This window comes from Staurois parvus, unplaced genomic scaffold (assembly GCF_062004578.1).
Source record: "Staurois parvus isolate SC_StPar_1 unplaced genomic scaffold, SC_StPar_1.0 ptg000090l, whole genome shotgun sequence".
In the NCBI taxonomy this organism is placed as follows: domain Eukaryota; kingdom Metazoa; phylum Chordata; class Amphibia; order Anura; family Ranidae; genus Staurois; species Staurois parvus.
The window spans coordinates 6018942-6034183 of NW_028317886.1; the positions used below are offsets into that span (position 1 = coordinate 6018942).

A 15242-nucleotide genomic window follows, 5' to 3' on the forward strand; every position below is an offset into this window, starting at 1 on the left:
ATCTATGGGTGGGCTTGTTGTACAGAAGTCGATTTCTTTATTGACTACTGTACAACCAACATGTCTTTTTTTTTCTCGCTCCATTAGTGTCACCAGAATTAGGAACTCTTATAGCTCTCAGAATACAATAACTCCATGGGAAGGATCACCCATCAACACCGTGTGTTGATGTGGAAATCAAACTTTGTTTTTTTAATTCAACCCACTGGCTGAACAAAAAAAAAAAAAGCATCATCTATGGTTGGTATGCTGTAATTAGAGATGAGCGAATCGAACCTGGCGAAGTGGAATTCGTTTCGAATTTCAGGAAAAATTCGATTCGCATCGAATCCGAATTTTAGCAAACTTCGGGTGCACGAATCGAATTTTTCCCGATCAGCCGGCAAAAGTGTCACTGCAGAGAGCTCCGCTATTTCTGACAGTTCTGACAGTTCATTTACAGCGGTTGAAACATTGTATCTATTTGTTTCCATTTAGGATACAGATGTTTTTATTCGGAAATAAATAGATACAATGTTTCAACCGCTGTAAATGTGAAGGAACTGTCAGAGAACTGTCAGAAATAGCGGAGCTCTCTGCAGATACACTTTTTGCTGTACTGGAATACTTCTTCTTTTCATTCTTCTTCTTCTTTTCATTCTTCTTCTTCTTCTTTTCATTCTTCTTCTTCTTTTCATTCTTCTTCTTCTTCTTTTCATTCTTCTTTTCATTCTTCTTCTTCTTCTTTTCATTCTTCTTCTTTTCATTCTTCTTCTTCTTCTTTTCATTCTTCTTCTTCTTCTTTTCATTTTTCTTCTTCTTTTCATTCTTCTTCTTCTTCTTTTCATTCTTCTTTTCATTCTTCTTCTTTTCATTCTTCTTCTTTTCATTCTTCTTCTTCTTCTTTTCATTCTTCTTTTCATTCTTCTTCTTCTTCTTTTCATTCTTCTTCTTCTTCTTTTCATTCTTCTTTTCATTCTTCTTCTTCTTTTCATTCTTCTTCTTCTTCTTTTCATTCTTCTTTTCATTCTTCTTCTTCTTTTCATTCTTCTTCTTCTTCTTTTCATTCTTCTTTTCATTCTTCTTCTTCTTCTTTTCATTCTTCTTTTCATTCTTCTCATTCTTCTTTTCATTCTTCTTTTCATTCTTCTTCTCATTCTTCTTTTCATTCTTCTTCTTCTTCTTTTCATTCTTCTTCTTTTCATTCTTCTTTTCATTCTTCTTCTTCTTCTTTTCATTCTTCTTCTTCTTTTCATTCTTCTTCTTCTTTTTTTCATTCTTCTTCTTCTTCTTCTTCTTCTTTTCATTCTTCTTTTCATTCTTCTTCTTCTTTTCATTCTTCTTCTTCTTCTTTTCATTCTTCTTTTCATTCTTCTTCTTCTTCTTTTCATTCTTCTTCTTCTTCTTTTCATTCTTCTTTTCATTCTTCTTCTTCTTCTTGTCATTCTTCTTCTTCTTCTTGTCATTCTTCTTTTCATTCTTCTTCTTTTCCTTCTTCTGCTTCTTTTCATTCTTCTTTTCATTCTTCTCATTCTTCTTCTCATTCTTCTTTTCATTCTTCTTCTTCTTCTTTTCATTCTTCTTCTTCTTCTTTTCATTCTTCTTTTCATTCTTCTTCTTCTTCTTGTCATTCTTCTTCTTCTTCTTGTCATTCTTCTTTTCATTCTTCTTCTTCTTCTTTTCATTCTTCTTTTCATTCTTCTTCTTCTTCTTTTCATTCTTCTTCTTCTTCTTTTCATTCTTCTTCTTATTCTTTTCATTATTCTTTTCATTCTTCTTCTTCTTCTTTTCATTCTTCTTCTTCTTTTCATTCTTCTTCTTCTTCTTTTCATTCCTCTTCTTCTTTTCATTCTTCTTTTCATTCTTCTCATTCTTCTTTTAATTCTTCTTTTCATTCTTCTTTTAATTCTTCTTTTCATTCTTCTTCTCATTCTTCTTTTCATTCTTCTTCTTCTTTTCATTCTTCTTCTTCTTCTTTTCATTCTTCTTCTTCTTCTTTTCATTCCTCTTCTTCTTTTCATTCTTCTTCTTCTTCTTCTTTTCATTCTTCTTCTTCTTCTTTTCATTCTTCTCATTCTTCTTTTAATTCTTCTTTTCATTCTTCTTTTCATTCTTCTTCTCATTCTTCTTTTCATTCTTCTTCTTCTTCTTTTCATTCTTCTTCTTCTTCTTTTCATTCTTCTTTTCATTCTTCTTCTTCGTCGTGCCCCGTGACTGCCCAAATGAGTGAAGTGTGCGGTGATTCTAAGATCGACGGCACTCATCTGCATGTCATACTGACTGACAGTATTATTTCTCTTCCCCAGCAGACTCCAAGGGCATTTAAATTAAAGGTACAGTGTTCTGCACTAATATAAAGGCTCTCTGAAGCCTAGAAACCCTTTAAATAAGTTAAATTCGCGGCGAATAAATTTGCATCGAATCGAATTTCTCCCGCAAATTCGGCGAATCAGCCGAATCGAATTTTTGAATAATTCGCTGATCTCTAGCTGTAATCGTTCAATCCATCTTTGACCCTGTGAAGCCTTCTTTAATTCTAGGCCCAGATGCACCTGGGGTCTCAAGAGTAAGCTCCTAAGCACCACACCTTCCATTCATTCATGTGAATGTCAGTTAAATGGCAAGGAAAGGGCAAGGCTTTTCCTCAGCTTGGGCAGAAATTAAAGCTTTATGTAAAGCCTGCTGCCTGGATATCAAGGGCTTCACAAAAATACTGATACCAATTTAAAGATCTGTAGTCACTACAGTCACTAAGTTCTAGTTAATGCGCACTGTTGTTAGGCCAGGCAGACTTCACTTTTTTGGAACACAGTGACACTGATACTGTAGCTAACAGTGACAGTTATTTAACCAGACAGATAATGGGAATCATAATAGTTACATATAAGATCCAGCATTTCTACAGTTTTAAATAGAATAGAGGTGTCCAGCTGCCAATCACGACTAGAAAGAAATCCCTTCCTGAAATTCTGATGTCATGCTGCTCATGGAGGTCATAAAAGAACATGCACCCCATTATATTACCCTGTTTAAATGCCACATAGGCTGGATAATTTATTTGAGTGCAAGACTGCTTGTTATCACATTTTTATGTAAATCTGTATGGGGTGCACAGGTAGTTCCAATTTTATTATTTGACAGTTTTTTTTGTTTTTTTTTAATGACAAAGATTAAATAGACTCAGGCAGTTGTTTTATTAATGATGATCTTGGTCTGAACTGTGTCATTTCTGTAGTTAAGATACATAAATGTCCACTGGCTGAAAACTAGATAATTAGTCCAATGTGAATTCTGTAATGATGTTAACTCGATTGGTATTTGCTTGTCAAATTTGCAAGACATCTTAAGAAGATTTCCTCCTTTGCTGTAATCATTGTATTTATATGTCAACGAAAATGTATACATATAATTATGTATTTTATCTTATGTGCATAGTATAATTGGTATGTTTGTGTTTTATCAGGACAAGATGTCATCCTGGCACACAGTTGTTTTATGTATGGGCTGCATTTTCCTGGTAATTCAAGGGAGACCAGCAAAGGAAGAATTTAGTGTTAAGCCTTTCTCGCCATTCATCAGACTACGGCACAAGGTAAAACATAAATCTTTATTGATACAGTATATATATATATATATATATATATATATATCAGTATTACATTTATTAAACATTGTAATGAATTGCTAATATAGAAAGTAAGCTTGGCTTATGTGGATGGGGAACAAATACCCCATGTGGCCTAATTGAATCAGGCTGGTGCAGTAACAGAATGGGTATTTGCCACTCTGTCCCCAAGCTGAAGGTCAAAATCTGATGCTGCCAACTGTCCTTCACCCATGACCAGTCTTCAGTGAACTGTTGGACTTAAGATAGGTGTAATTTCTATTCCCAAATGGTGTGTGTTCATGTTATTCTGTGAGCTTTGTGGTCTCTACCTCTGTGGGACTCATGAGACTCTGACCACACATAACATAGTAGGGGGAGTGGCTTGTCGATGTATATACTATATTTGGTTGCATTTCTAGACCACTTTGGCTAGGTAATGGGACCATTAGCTTTGTTTCACACAAGCTAAGCCTCTCAGCGGTTGTATCAGGATGCAACTGAAACTCTCACATAGTAGTAAACTCCCCAGAGTAGTATGCAACTTCCTAATGACTAGTGAGTGGCATTATTTTTGGAAAATTTGCCTTCAAAATAAGGTCCCTGGTCTGATCTATCCTCTGCTGAAGGGTGGAGCTTAGACCTCTGTACCCTTTGACAATGAACGCACCACACAAAGTTGGAAGACTTGTCCAGCCAGCAGGAACAGACTAGAACACATATCTTGTCTCTTTAACAAGGTAAAAGTTTTGTGGAAACCTCAGTGTCTAATATCCACATGGATAGGCCCTTGACAATATGACCCCCAGGTCATGGATGAGTCATGGGAAAGCAGTCTGTGGTACAGTGTACTATCCCTCAGGATAAAACAGGAACACTCAATCAGCAGATAGTTTGTTTCTGATAATAGCTTTGAATTTGCTCTAGGCCTGGGCCACCTCTATTAGGGGAGCAATCACTGCAATTTCTTTATCTGTCTCTGGAAAGTTATACACATTTAGTACATAAATTGGGTTTGCCTGGGGCCTTCTAGTTTAAGGCTTTCACTGTATATAGTTGGGGTGGTCTCTCTGGAGATGACCCAACTTGACAGCTCTGGTATGGGGATGGAGAAATTTCCCACCTTGGCCGCCTTTGAGTTGGTGTTTTCCATGAGAGAAATACCCTACTTGCCTCCTGAAGGTATATTTATATCTGTGCTTTAACTCTACTTAGAGCTGGGCATTAATTCCTTCAGCCTCTGTTAAGCACTGTCTAATGATAGCTCAATCACAGACATTTAAAATAGTATACTGGCTGCCTGTATGTGTTTTCTGGGGTCCACCTACGTGATTTGTTTTTTACTATACAGTGGTACTAAGATGGGTAGAATGAACCTTTTTTTTTGCTTCCATTACTTATTATAGATACTAGATTAGGTATTTCAGATTGCAGGTATTCTTTATGCCAAGTTGAATTCAAATTAATTTTAAATAGTTTGAACATAGAATATTAAATCTATTTTTAGCATGTAAATACAAATACACAAGTGCAGATACGATGCTCAAAAAATTAATGATCCAAAACAAACTGGTAACACTATTTAACATAGATATAATAATTTACAATATTCAATGTATTTCAAACATATGTAAGTTGATTACTCAAAAGAGTATCTCTAAATAAGAGAATTCATTTTGGCATATATCTGTCCATGCAGCAGAGTATTAAAACTCAGCAAAACGTGATTTATTTTTTTTTTGAGCTAGGCTATACAACATGCTGTGACAAGAAATAGTTGCTTGATTACTCAGCATGGTTTTTGTTTTTCTTGTGGCTTGTACAGTTTGGAGAATCACAGCTGTAATGCATAATAGTGTTCTTACAGATAACAACATCTATCTGTAGCTCTGCAATACATTCAGCAGAAAATATCACTGCATATTCTGACATAATGCTTCAACTGACGCAAAACCTGCTACAAATCCACTGGGACAAATCCTTGTAAAATAATACATAGGGGACAAGAAAACATAAATATACAATTATGTGGCATGCTGGAAGATGTAGATATATTTGCTGCATCACTATCCATATGGTTTTTTCCCCTTCATATTTGTGTTGATGTATGGGAGGCTATGTATAAATAGTTTTTATTCACAGAAAATATTCATTGTTTTTTTAAAGTAATATTACAATAAAATAATTTGTTGTAATATAATATGACATAATATATGGAATAAACACAGGAGGCTGTAGAATACATTTGCAATTTTGGCAGAACTCTGAAGGGATTCTAATGGAAGCCAAAAATGAAACCAGTACTTAAATATAACCATTTAGTAACTGGGATTCAAAGTGACTCAAAGTCATTCCTTGCAAAAGACAGAAAGAAAAAAAAGAAAGAAAAGATATTCTACAAATCTTCCCAGTAGAACACCTCTAATCTTTGTTCCTTGAAAGCACTGCAACCTCCAGGATTATTGAATGTTTGTGTCCTCCACTGTGGACTATGGTTTCATCGTCCACCCACTATGTCACAACAGGACTCTGCAGTGAGGTAGGAGTTGAAGGATGGAACCACTGTAACAGAGAAGGGAAGAGACATGGGCCACCTTCTTTTCCAGGGAACTGCTTTGGGGAATGTTTTTGGACAAAGGCACTGTTGCTGTAACAAAGACAATATAGTGATGAAAGCCTCCATAATTCATCAGCGCAGATTTCCTTTAAAAATCTATGTCAGGTTTTTATGGCTGCTGGTGTTTCAGTTTGGGAGATTTTCCACTCATGTCTTGCCTTGTTGACCATTGCCAATGGTTCAAGAAGTGATGGGAATTCTCTCCAGAGGCAAACCAGACAATACTAACATCCTAAAAGACATATGGGCCTTCCCTACTCCACTACTAAAAAGAAATGTATTTTGATTTCTGTATGTGTTTCTGTTGAAAATATTTAGCACCATTTCCTGTATCAGTACCCACTGTCACTAAGAAGGAAAGTAAGACAAAAATGTGGACACAGGTAGCCATTAAAATATGATAGCTCTTCTTACCTCATCCCACATTAGGCAAAATGTACCAAGCTAAAAAAAAGTTTTGTGTTTTAAGTTTCGTTACACTTGCCATGGAATTTGCCATGAAAAATACATACTGTATATTGCATTTTCCTACCTACTTCTAAAATTGTAAAGCTGACAACTCAGGCCCTATGATTACACTAGCATGATTCCCCTACTGTAGACTGTGAGGCTCCTGGTACATAAGACAGAGCCAGCTGTTAAACTGATAACAGTGTCCCACAGATTGCACTGAAAGGGTTACTCTCCTGATATAACATATGCGACGCGTGTGTGTCCTTGGGAATACTAAAACGCAGGAGAGCCTCCCCACTCTGGCTGTTCCCCTCCCCCACTAAAGCTCCTGTTGCGGGAGCCACTCCCATGAACGAGCATGGGAGTGCCCCCCCATTTACAGGCTAAACTAAGGCTCACCCCCTGGAAATATGACAGCACAATGCACTGAGGTAAAGCCATAATTAAATAAAAGTACAAAATGTCCATTCTCAGCTTAATGTGCATTGTGCCTAAGTGTTTCATAGTCCAGCAAAGAGTCCAATATTCCTTATAGTGCACTAATACAAGCACAAACTCACAGATTCCACTCCACAAACCTTGCATACATTTTCAAGTGGTAATTAGACAGAGGTTTGCAGTGCTTGTTTTATCAGTAAATTAGGCTTCGTTTTTAATAATAATAATTTAAAAAACAATTATCACACCAATTTATAAAATGAATATACAAAGAATTAGGTTTTTGTGCTCCTTAGATTTAAAAATAATGATCCAAAAAGGTTTACCTACAAAATAAGCACAAAGGACATTATTTACCTTCAGTGTGATGTGTCCCTTGTGCTTCTGATTTCTAGTTCAGTAGAAACCTTCTGTTGACTGATGCCCCCACTAGCCCACTGTCCTAATCCTTCATTGTGGCAGGGGTTATAACGACTGAGGAGCTGTCTTTGGCACGCATCAAGAGTGTCTAACTATGCCCGTTCTTTCCATCCAGCTTCTCCATTGATAGTATCCATTACTGCAGCTTCTATGAACGAAAACGATTTATGAAAGGAGAGGGTAAGCCTTTCAATCATCCACCCAGCCTCCATTTATAGATCCTGTTTCCTCATAGAAACTGTACTAATGGCCACTGTGAATGGAGGAGCTGGGTGGAAAGTTGGGCACTCTTGACGATAGCCTGTGAGAGCTCCTCAGTTCTAATAACCCTTGTCACATTGAAGGATGGAAATTTAAACTGAACAAGACAGCAGAAGCACAGGGGATGGATCACATTGAAGCTAAATTTTGTCCTTTGTGCTTATTTTGTATTTTTTGTGGGTAAAGGCTTTAACTAACACTGTATTGCCTTTTATGGTGACATTTGCTTTTTTTGCCAGTTTGTCCTTATACTAATGGCACCAGATGTGTATGAACTGACCTGTGTCCAGTAATTTTAAGCTCCCCATCCTGTTGAAAAAATAGTTTCTTCCATGATCCCAGGTGGCTGACAGCAATGTGCGTGGCTACAGCCTGCTCTGTTTTATTTTTAAGAATGCAATCACAACTATATGTACAGTTGTTTTCAAAATAATAGCAGTCAGACATCACTAACCTGATCAATCACTGTTTTTGGTAGAAATGATATTTCTACATGGCAAATAATTTACTAGCAGGTGTAGTAGAGTAATAGAAATCCAACAGACCCAACAGTCATGACATGCATGCTGCTGATTCTGTGTAATTGAATCACTAATTGAAAGGGGCATGTTCAAAATAATAGCAGTGTGGAGTTCTATTAGTGAGGTCATTCATTCTTTGAAAAGCAGGTGGCAATTATTGCCCTTATTTAAGGAAGGAAGGCAGCAAATGTTATACATGCTGGTTACAGTGCATTTCTCTCTGAAATTTTGAGGAAAATGGGTCGTTCCAGACATTGTTCAGAAGAACAGCGTACCTTGATTAAGAAGTTGATTGGAGAGGGGAAAACATAAAGAAGTGCAGAAAATGATAGGCTGCTCAGCTAAAATTATCGCAAATGCTTTAAAATGGCAACTAAAACCTGAAAGACGTGGAAGAAAGCGAAAAACTACCATAGAAGATAAAAGAGTAGCAAAAATGGCAAGGACTCAGCCAACAATCAGCTCCAGGAAGATCAAAGAAGGTCTAAAGTTACCTGTGAGTACTGTTACAATTAGAAGACGCCTATGTGAAGCAAAGCTATCTGCAAGAAGCCCCCGCAAAGTCCCACTGTTGAAAAAAAGACGTGCTGAAGAGGTTACAATTTGCCAAAGAGCACATTGACTGGCCTAAAGAGAAATGGCGCAACATTTTGTGGACTGATGAAAGTAAGATTGTTCTTTTTGGGTCTAGTGGCCGGAGACAGTTTGTCAGACGACCCCCAAACACTGAATTCAAGCCACAGTACACTGTGAAGACAGTGAAGCATGGTTGTGCAAGCATCATGATATGGGGAGGTTTCTCATACTACGGTGTTGGGCCTATTTATCGCATACCAGGGATCATGGATCAGTTTGAATACATCAGAATACTTGAAGAGGTCATGCTGCATTATGCTGAAGAGGAAATGCCCTTGAAATGGGTGTTCCAACAAGACAACGACCCCAAACACACCAGTAAATGTGCAACATCTTGGTTCCAGACCAACAAGATTTACGTTATGGAGTGGCCAGCCCAATCCCCGGATCTTAATCCAATAGAAAACTTGTGGGGTGACATCAAAAATGCAGTTTCTGAGGCAAAACCAAGAAGTAGAGAAGAACTGTGGAATGTAGTCCAATCATCCTGGGCTGGAATACCTGTTCACAGGTGCCAGAATTTGGTTGACTCCATGCAACACAGATGTACAGCAGTTCTCAGAAACAGTGCTTATACAACTAAAAATTAAGTGATTCAAAGGAAAGCAAAATCTTCAAACATTTTTCAGTTTATATAGTGAATGTTTGAGTTTGTAAAGAAGAATACAAACACTGCTATTTTTTTGAACAGTCTAATATTCACTTTTCTTCAATTTTTTTAGATGAACAACACAAATTTGATATATTTTTCTTCATGTTTTGATTTGGAATATAATGTGTAGTGTTCCCAATGCATTTGTGTGTATGGAAATAAAAGCTTTTAGAAGGATTTTGAGCTTTATTCACTTTTTTCAACACACTGCTATTATTTTGAACACAACTGTACATTATGTAGTAAACAGGGAAGCCATATTGGCCGATTGTCTGGTACTGGACATGCATATATACTGTGCTTCTAACTGTGCAGTCCCTTGTGTAACTGTGACGTAGATGAGAGGAGTACATAGATAAGTTTACAAAGAAATGCAAAAGTGCTAGAAGTGCTAGAAGATTTCTACAGGACCTAGTTCTAGTTACCTCTGTAGATTGTATGTGTTCATTAATGCACAAAATATAACTGGCTATTATTCGTCCCGATTCACATCTGAGCATCTTGTAGTGTATTCCCTAAGCCTGACTATGCTCAACATGCAGAATTCCTTTGTTTGTAATTATGCCAGTCCGTATTTCAATGCTTGTTACTTGTATGCTTGGTGCCCTATGATCAAAGTACATACAAACTTTTTGGTATTTTTCTGGCATTTTTGGCCCCATATATTTCAATGAAAGCACCTGAACAATTGCACTTCTTCCCTTGAACTAATCTCCTCCCCTTACCCAGCACAAAGAACAGATACCTGAAGCTTGATGCGTGTGAAAAAATACTTATGCAAAGCTACTAAAACACTAAAAATGCCCAGGAAAACTTTGAAATCATAATATGCATTGCACAAGTGTGAATACAGGCTACAAATTTCCAAAGTATATTCTTGATCCACGGAGTGTTTGGTTGCATTAGGGACTGCAACTGCAAGAGAGCTTTTCTGTTGAAAAACAACAGACTTACTGGCTGGATCACCAGATGAATAAAGAAGAAAGAAAGCCTAAAAAAAGGAAACTAATACAGCCTTCACATCTAAGAATTGGTAAATTGCAATAAAACCTACTGTATGTTTGGTTTTGGGTTTAATACTGTTTTAAGAACAGACATTTTCTTCATTTTCTTTCCTTGCTCATGGAGTACTAGATTAGAAAAATTAACTAGTACCATATTATGCAGTATAAGACCTGCACATTGCGCCAGTTTCTAAGTTTCATAGTATGGCTGCACTAGATGAATTGTCCAGTATTTATAAATACTGTATGATTTCTACATATTTTATTCTTTTAGAACTGGATATCTGTATGGGCCTGGAACTGTCAGATAATGAACTGTTGCGAACCAGCAAGTGACTCTCTTTTGTTGCTGTTTCTATCTTTTACTATAGTAATATGCTGTGTCTCTAAACAAATTTAATTCACATTCAAGCAAAATTATAGTAAGTCCCGGTAGATCTTAAATGATACAATAAATATGAAACTGTTGCATATCCATGGCCTAGAACCTGCACTGTTAATCTGGGTATAGTAACACAGAGACAGAGATAGTCAAACATAGTGTAGGATGCATAATATATTTTCAATATCTGTACTGTTATACTAGAACTAGTATTTTAGAAATGGTGAATGGATAATATTTACTATTTCTTCATGTATATTTTAGTATTGTGACCTAAAGCAAAATTTAGAATGATTCCATTCTAAAAGTTTAAAGTCACCTTCTCACAATACAAATATTTTTTTAGTAAGGCAAACCTTTAACCTCTTCCCTATAACATTGTTTTCAAACCGGGGAGGGGAAAGGGGGACACAAAGGACCAGTTGATCATGTGACCACTGTGATTGGCTATCACAGTGGTCACATGATCAGGAGCCAATCCTGCTGGCTCCTGATCATTAGTAGAAAGTGAGATCTGTCTTTGACAGCTTGGTCACTGTGCAAACTGCACACTACTAGCACAGAAAGCTCTGCTGCACATGGACACATATGTGCGGTATGTGGTCATTAAAACCCACTGTGTTTGCTGCCACACATATTCAGTTGGCAAGAGGTTCAAAGGAGTGTGTATGCTCTAATCCTGAGAAATCATACCTCAAAGCAGGGCCAGATCTAGCCTAATCTAATTTGGGGGTGCAGTAAAACAAAACAAAAAAAAAAAAAGTCCGGGGGCATAATGTCAATTCTGTGTGTGCATCACTGATAGTCTGTCACACAGTGTTATGACCTTGGAAACACTAGTATGTATTAGGCTGTCATTAGATTAGGGTGATTAAACAGAACCTGTGTCCTCTTATATCAGATATCCACATCACAGTGCCCCTTTACATCAGAGTCCCCATCACAGTGCCCCCGTACATCAATTGTCCCCAAGAGAGTGCCCCTTACATATGATCAGTTATCCCCATCAGAGTGCCCCCTTACAACAGGTGTCCCCATCAGAGTGTCCCCTTACATCAGGTGTCTCCATTAAGAGTGCACCTTACATGGATTATCCCCATCAGAGTGGGTCAAATAGGTAATTGAATGCACTCTTAGAAACCTGGGCGGGCACAGCTAAAATATGGGGGAGGAACAAAGCCCACCCAAGCACCTCCCTAGATCCAGCCATGCCTCAAATTCCACAGAGAAATATACTCCTCTAGGTTTGTCAATCTGCTTGATCCCTTGCAGCTCTCACTGACTCTTTCAGCTGATCCCTGTGTCACCACAGGACATGATATTGAGGTGAAGGTCAGCAGGAGGAACCAGCGAGAGCCAAGGGGGGCCCGGGACTTTGACACACTCGGAAGTATCAATTTTCCAGCAAATTTTAGGGGATAATTTCTCAGGATTGGAGCATCATTTTGGTGGTGGGGGGCAGTGGTAAAGGTTTGTATTACACTTGTCTTATAAAAGTATGCATGCATTGTGAAATCTTTTATAGAGATAGAGTAGCAGTATTCATTTATAGTAAATGTAAACCCTAACTGAGAAATATTTAGTGTGATAAAGCCCCATGTATTATAAAAACAAACCATTTTGAAAATTAATATTTGCATTGACTTATTTTTCATCCTTTGTTGCATCTCATCTATATGCATGCACTCTAAAAATGGCTGCATAGCGTTTCTCAAGGTGGTCTTCTTGATGATATTATATTGAAATCACCTCTTGCAGTCTTCATTGGAAGCCCATGTGACAGTGTGACAAAGCAGCAGCATAAGTGAATGTACATATACTTTAAGCATCTTGCTTTAAGCATTTATATAGTGAATATAATTTTAAACCCAATTGCAATACAGTAGATAAGATTAAAAAAATTTTTAAAAGGCCAAATATACATCTTTTAATAGTAAAACAATTGCTGTTACTACAAAAAACGTATGACCCATTCACACAGGGGCATACATTATGCTGCTTATAACATGCATGCTAGAGTGTGTTGTACACCAGCACTGTAATGAGTTGTTACAATGCATCTTTGTGTTTACACTTCCTTTTTTAAACTTTATTGAAAGTTAAAGTGTTACTAAACCCACAACAGTAACATCAGTCTGTATATGCAGTAAAGCATACTTGTTATACTAACTGTGGAACCTAAGATGTTAATCCTTTGCATTGTGTAAAAACTTTGCTTGGTCCTGACTTTTCTGATCCTCCCTTTCTTCCAGTGCTCCTCCTCTTGTGTCCTGATAAGACATATCGTGTGTAGTCACTCTGCACATGCTCAGTTTGGTGTGTATTGCTAGAGATTTTTTTTGTTCTTGGAAGAGTGCATTTGATCAGCACAGGGCCAATCAGCACTGTTTAGACAGAGGTCAGGAGTTCTGCATCCTCCTAGAGCAAAATGAAAACTCCTCTTACAAACTTTAACCAGTGCTGATAGAAGTCACAAGACTGCTCTAACTGCTGATGAGAAATGGTATTTAGCAGTTTATATTTACTAAAATAATTGCATTTCCATGTTGTGTGTACTGTGGGAGACCAAATATAGTGAATGCAGGGTCCTGGGTTTAGTAACACTTTAACAAAAAACATTTTATTCAACTCTGTATACAACAGCATGTTGGGTTGTACACTATAATGTGTTGTTTTGCACTGCATAAAAAGGCAGACATGCTGCATTGTTATGCAAAGCACGCCAATGCACTTGTATAGTATGAACAGGGCATATAGAGAACAATTGTTCTTACAGTTTCCTTGAAATGAGCCTGTGTTAATGTTGCTGATCAATGTGCCTGGTATAGATGAGCCCTTAAACAGGAAACCATGCTGACTGTTCTAAACTGAAGTTCAAGTTGTTGCTATGGCGTAGGTTAGCTACTTATTACATTTAATATATACTGTATTCCATCAGGCAAGCTCTTGCTTTACATGGTAACAAATATAAAGAATATTTTATTATCATATTGCAGCATGTGGCTAGTTTTAAAATGTACTAAACTTAAAAATAACATTTAAAAAAATGTAAAGGGTAGAGTTATTTGGTAAAAGATACTTTATAAGGTGATCAATGGCTGCCCAATGGCTAAATAGAAAGGATTCCTGATGGGGAAGAAGACTGAAAGAAGATGGCAGTGACCATAGACCAAGAGATTAGGGGCAATGTGCATTAGGAGGTTAGTCTGTCATTATGTCAGAAGCACTATGGACCCACTGCAGATTTAGTTCTGTTTTAATGCACTTTTTAAATGATCACACAATGCTGCTAAATTCAGCCCTACTAGTGAGTGGTTATTCATTAAATTTTAAATTGGAATTGCTATTATATGTAGCACTGCCCCTCGGGACAAGCTGTAATATATTATGGGTCCTGCGCTCAATAGATCCAACCCTAAGCAAACCCAATCCCTCTGGCACAACTGGTAATGAATAGCAAATACCCCGCCAAGAAATTTGCTGACACAGGGTTAAATGAAACAAGAACAATTTTATGGAGAATGAAATGCAGTGTAGAGGGGTGGGGTTCCCCTTTCAACTTCAAAACTTACTTTTCTTCTTTTTGCAATGCAGTAAATTTGGTCTGCCACTAGAGGGCTTCACAGCCAAGAGTCTCCGGATGGCAGAGCCGCACTTTAAGCAGAATACAACTGATATCAAACAAATAAACTTACTTATGCTCTATCAATGAAATGTATTACCCACACCGGTGTATGATTCTGCTTCTGAGGGGCGTTAGCCAAAAATCACCTCAGAGTCAGAACAGAATGCAATAAAGAGGTACCTCTAATAAAGCTACTAAGCCAGATTCCCCCACTTCAGTCCTTGTAACGGTGGAGCTCTAGTTGGTGCACGTTTAGTCCTTACAATGAAGTAAATAGCAGCTGAAGGCTTCTTTGGAGTTTCAGCTGGTGTGGGTTGCACCGATTTCACTAGGTTTCTGGGCTGAGAGGGTCCAACCTCAGTGTCTAAATGCAACAGAAAGCACCCCAAGACCAGGGGCAGTCGCAGGATGCAATCTCCCAATATGTGTCAGTCCCCGGGGCAGACAGTCTCAATTACACTGGTGGTGAGGGGCAAAGCAGGCAGGGGGATCTGTGGCTTGCACAGGGCCCCGGATGGGTGAGATCCCAGCAGTGGGGTGCGGATGTCCCAGTCTATATGCAAAGTGTAAATGGTGTGTCTTACTCTCTCCAGGGGGACAGCTCACCAGACTCTGAACACACAGCAGGGTCCCTCTATCCGCGCTGGGTG

At 37.8% G+C, this 15242-nt stretch overlaps 1 protein-coding gene across 2 annotated transcripts in view; it reads left to right on the forward strand.

Moving 5' to 3' along the window:
- Nucleotides 1-15242, forward strand: part of FSTL5 (follistatin like 5) — an 841716-nt gene that overhangs the window by 130936 nt on the left and 695538 nt on the right. For both annotated transcript variants that reach the window (XM_089670377.1, XM_089670378.1), the window contains exon 2: nucleotides 3443-3571. In XM_089670377.1, the coding sequence (XP_089526503.1) occupies nucleotides 3449-3571 (123 nt within the window). In that variant the 5' untranslated portion in view covers nucleotides 3443-3448. The remainder of the gene's footprint in view (nucleotides 1-3442; nucleotides 3572-15242) is intronic.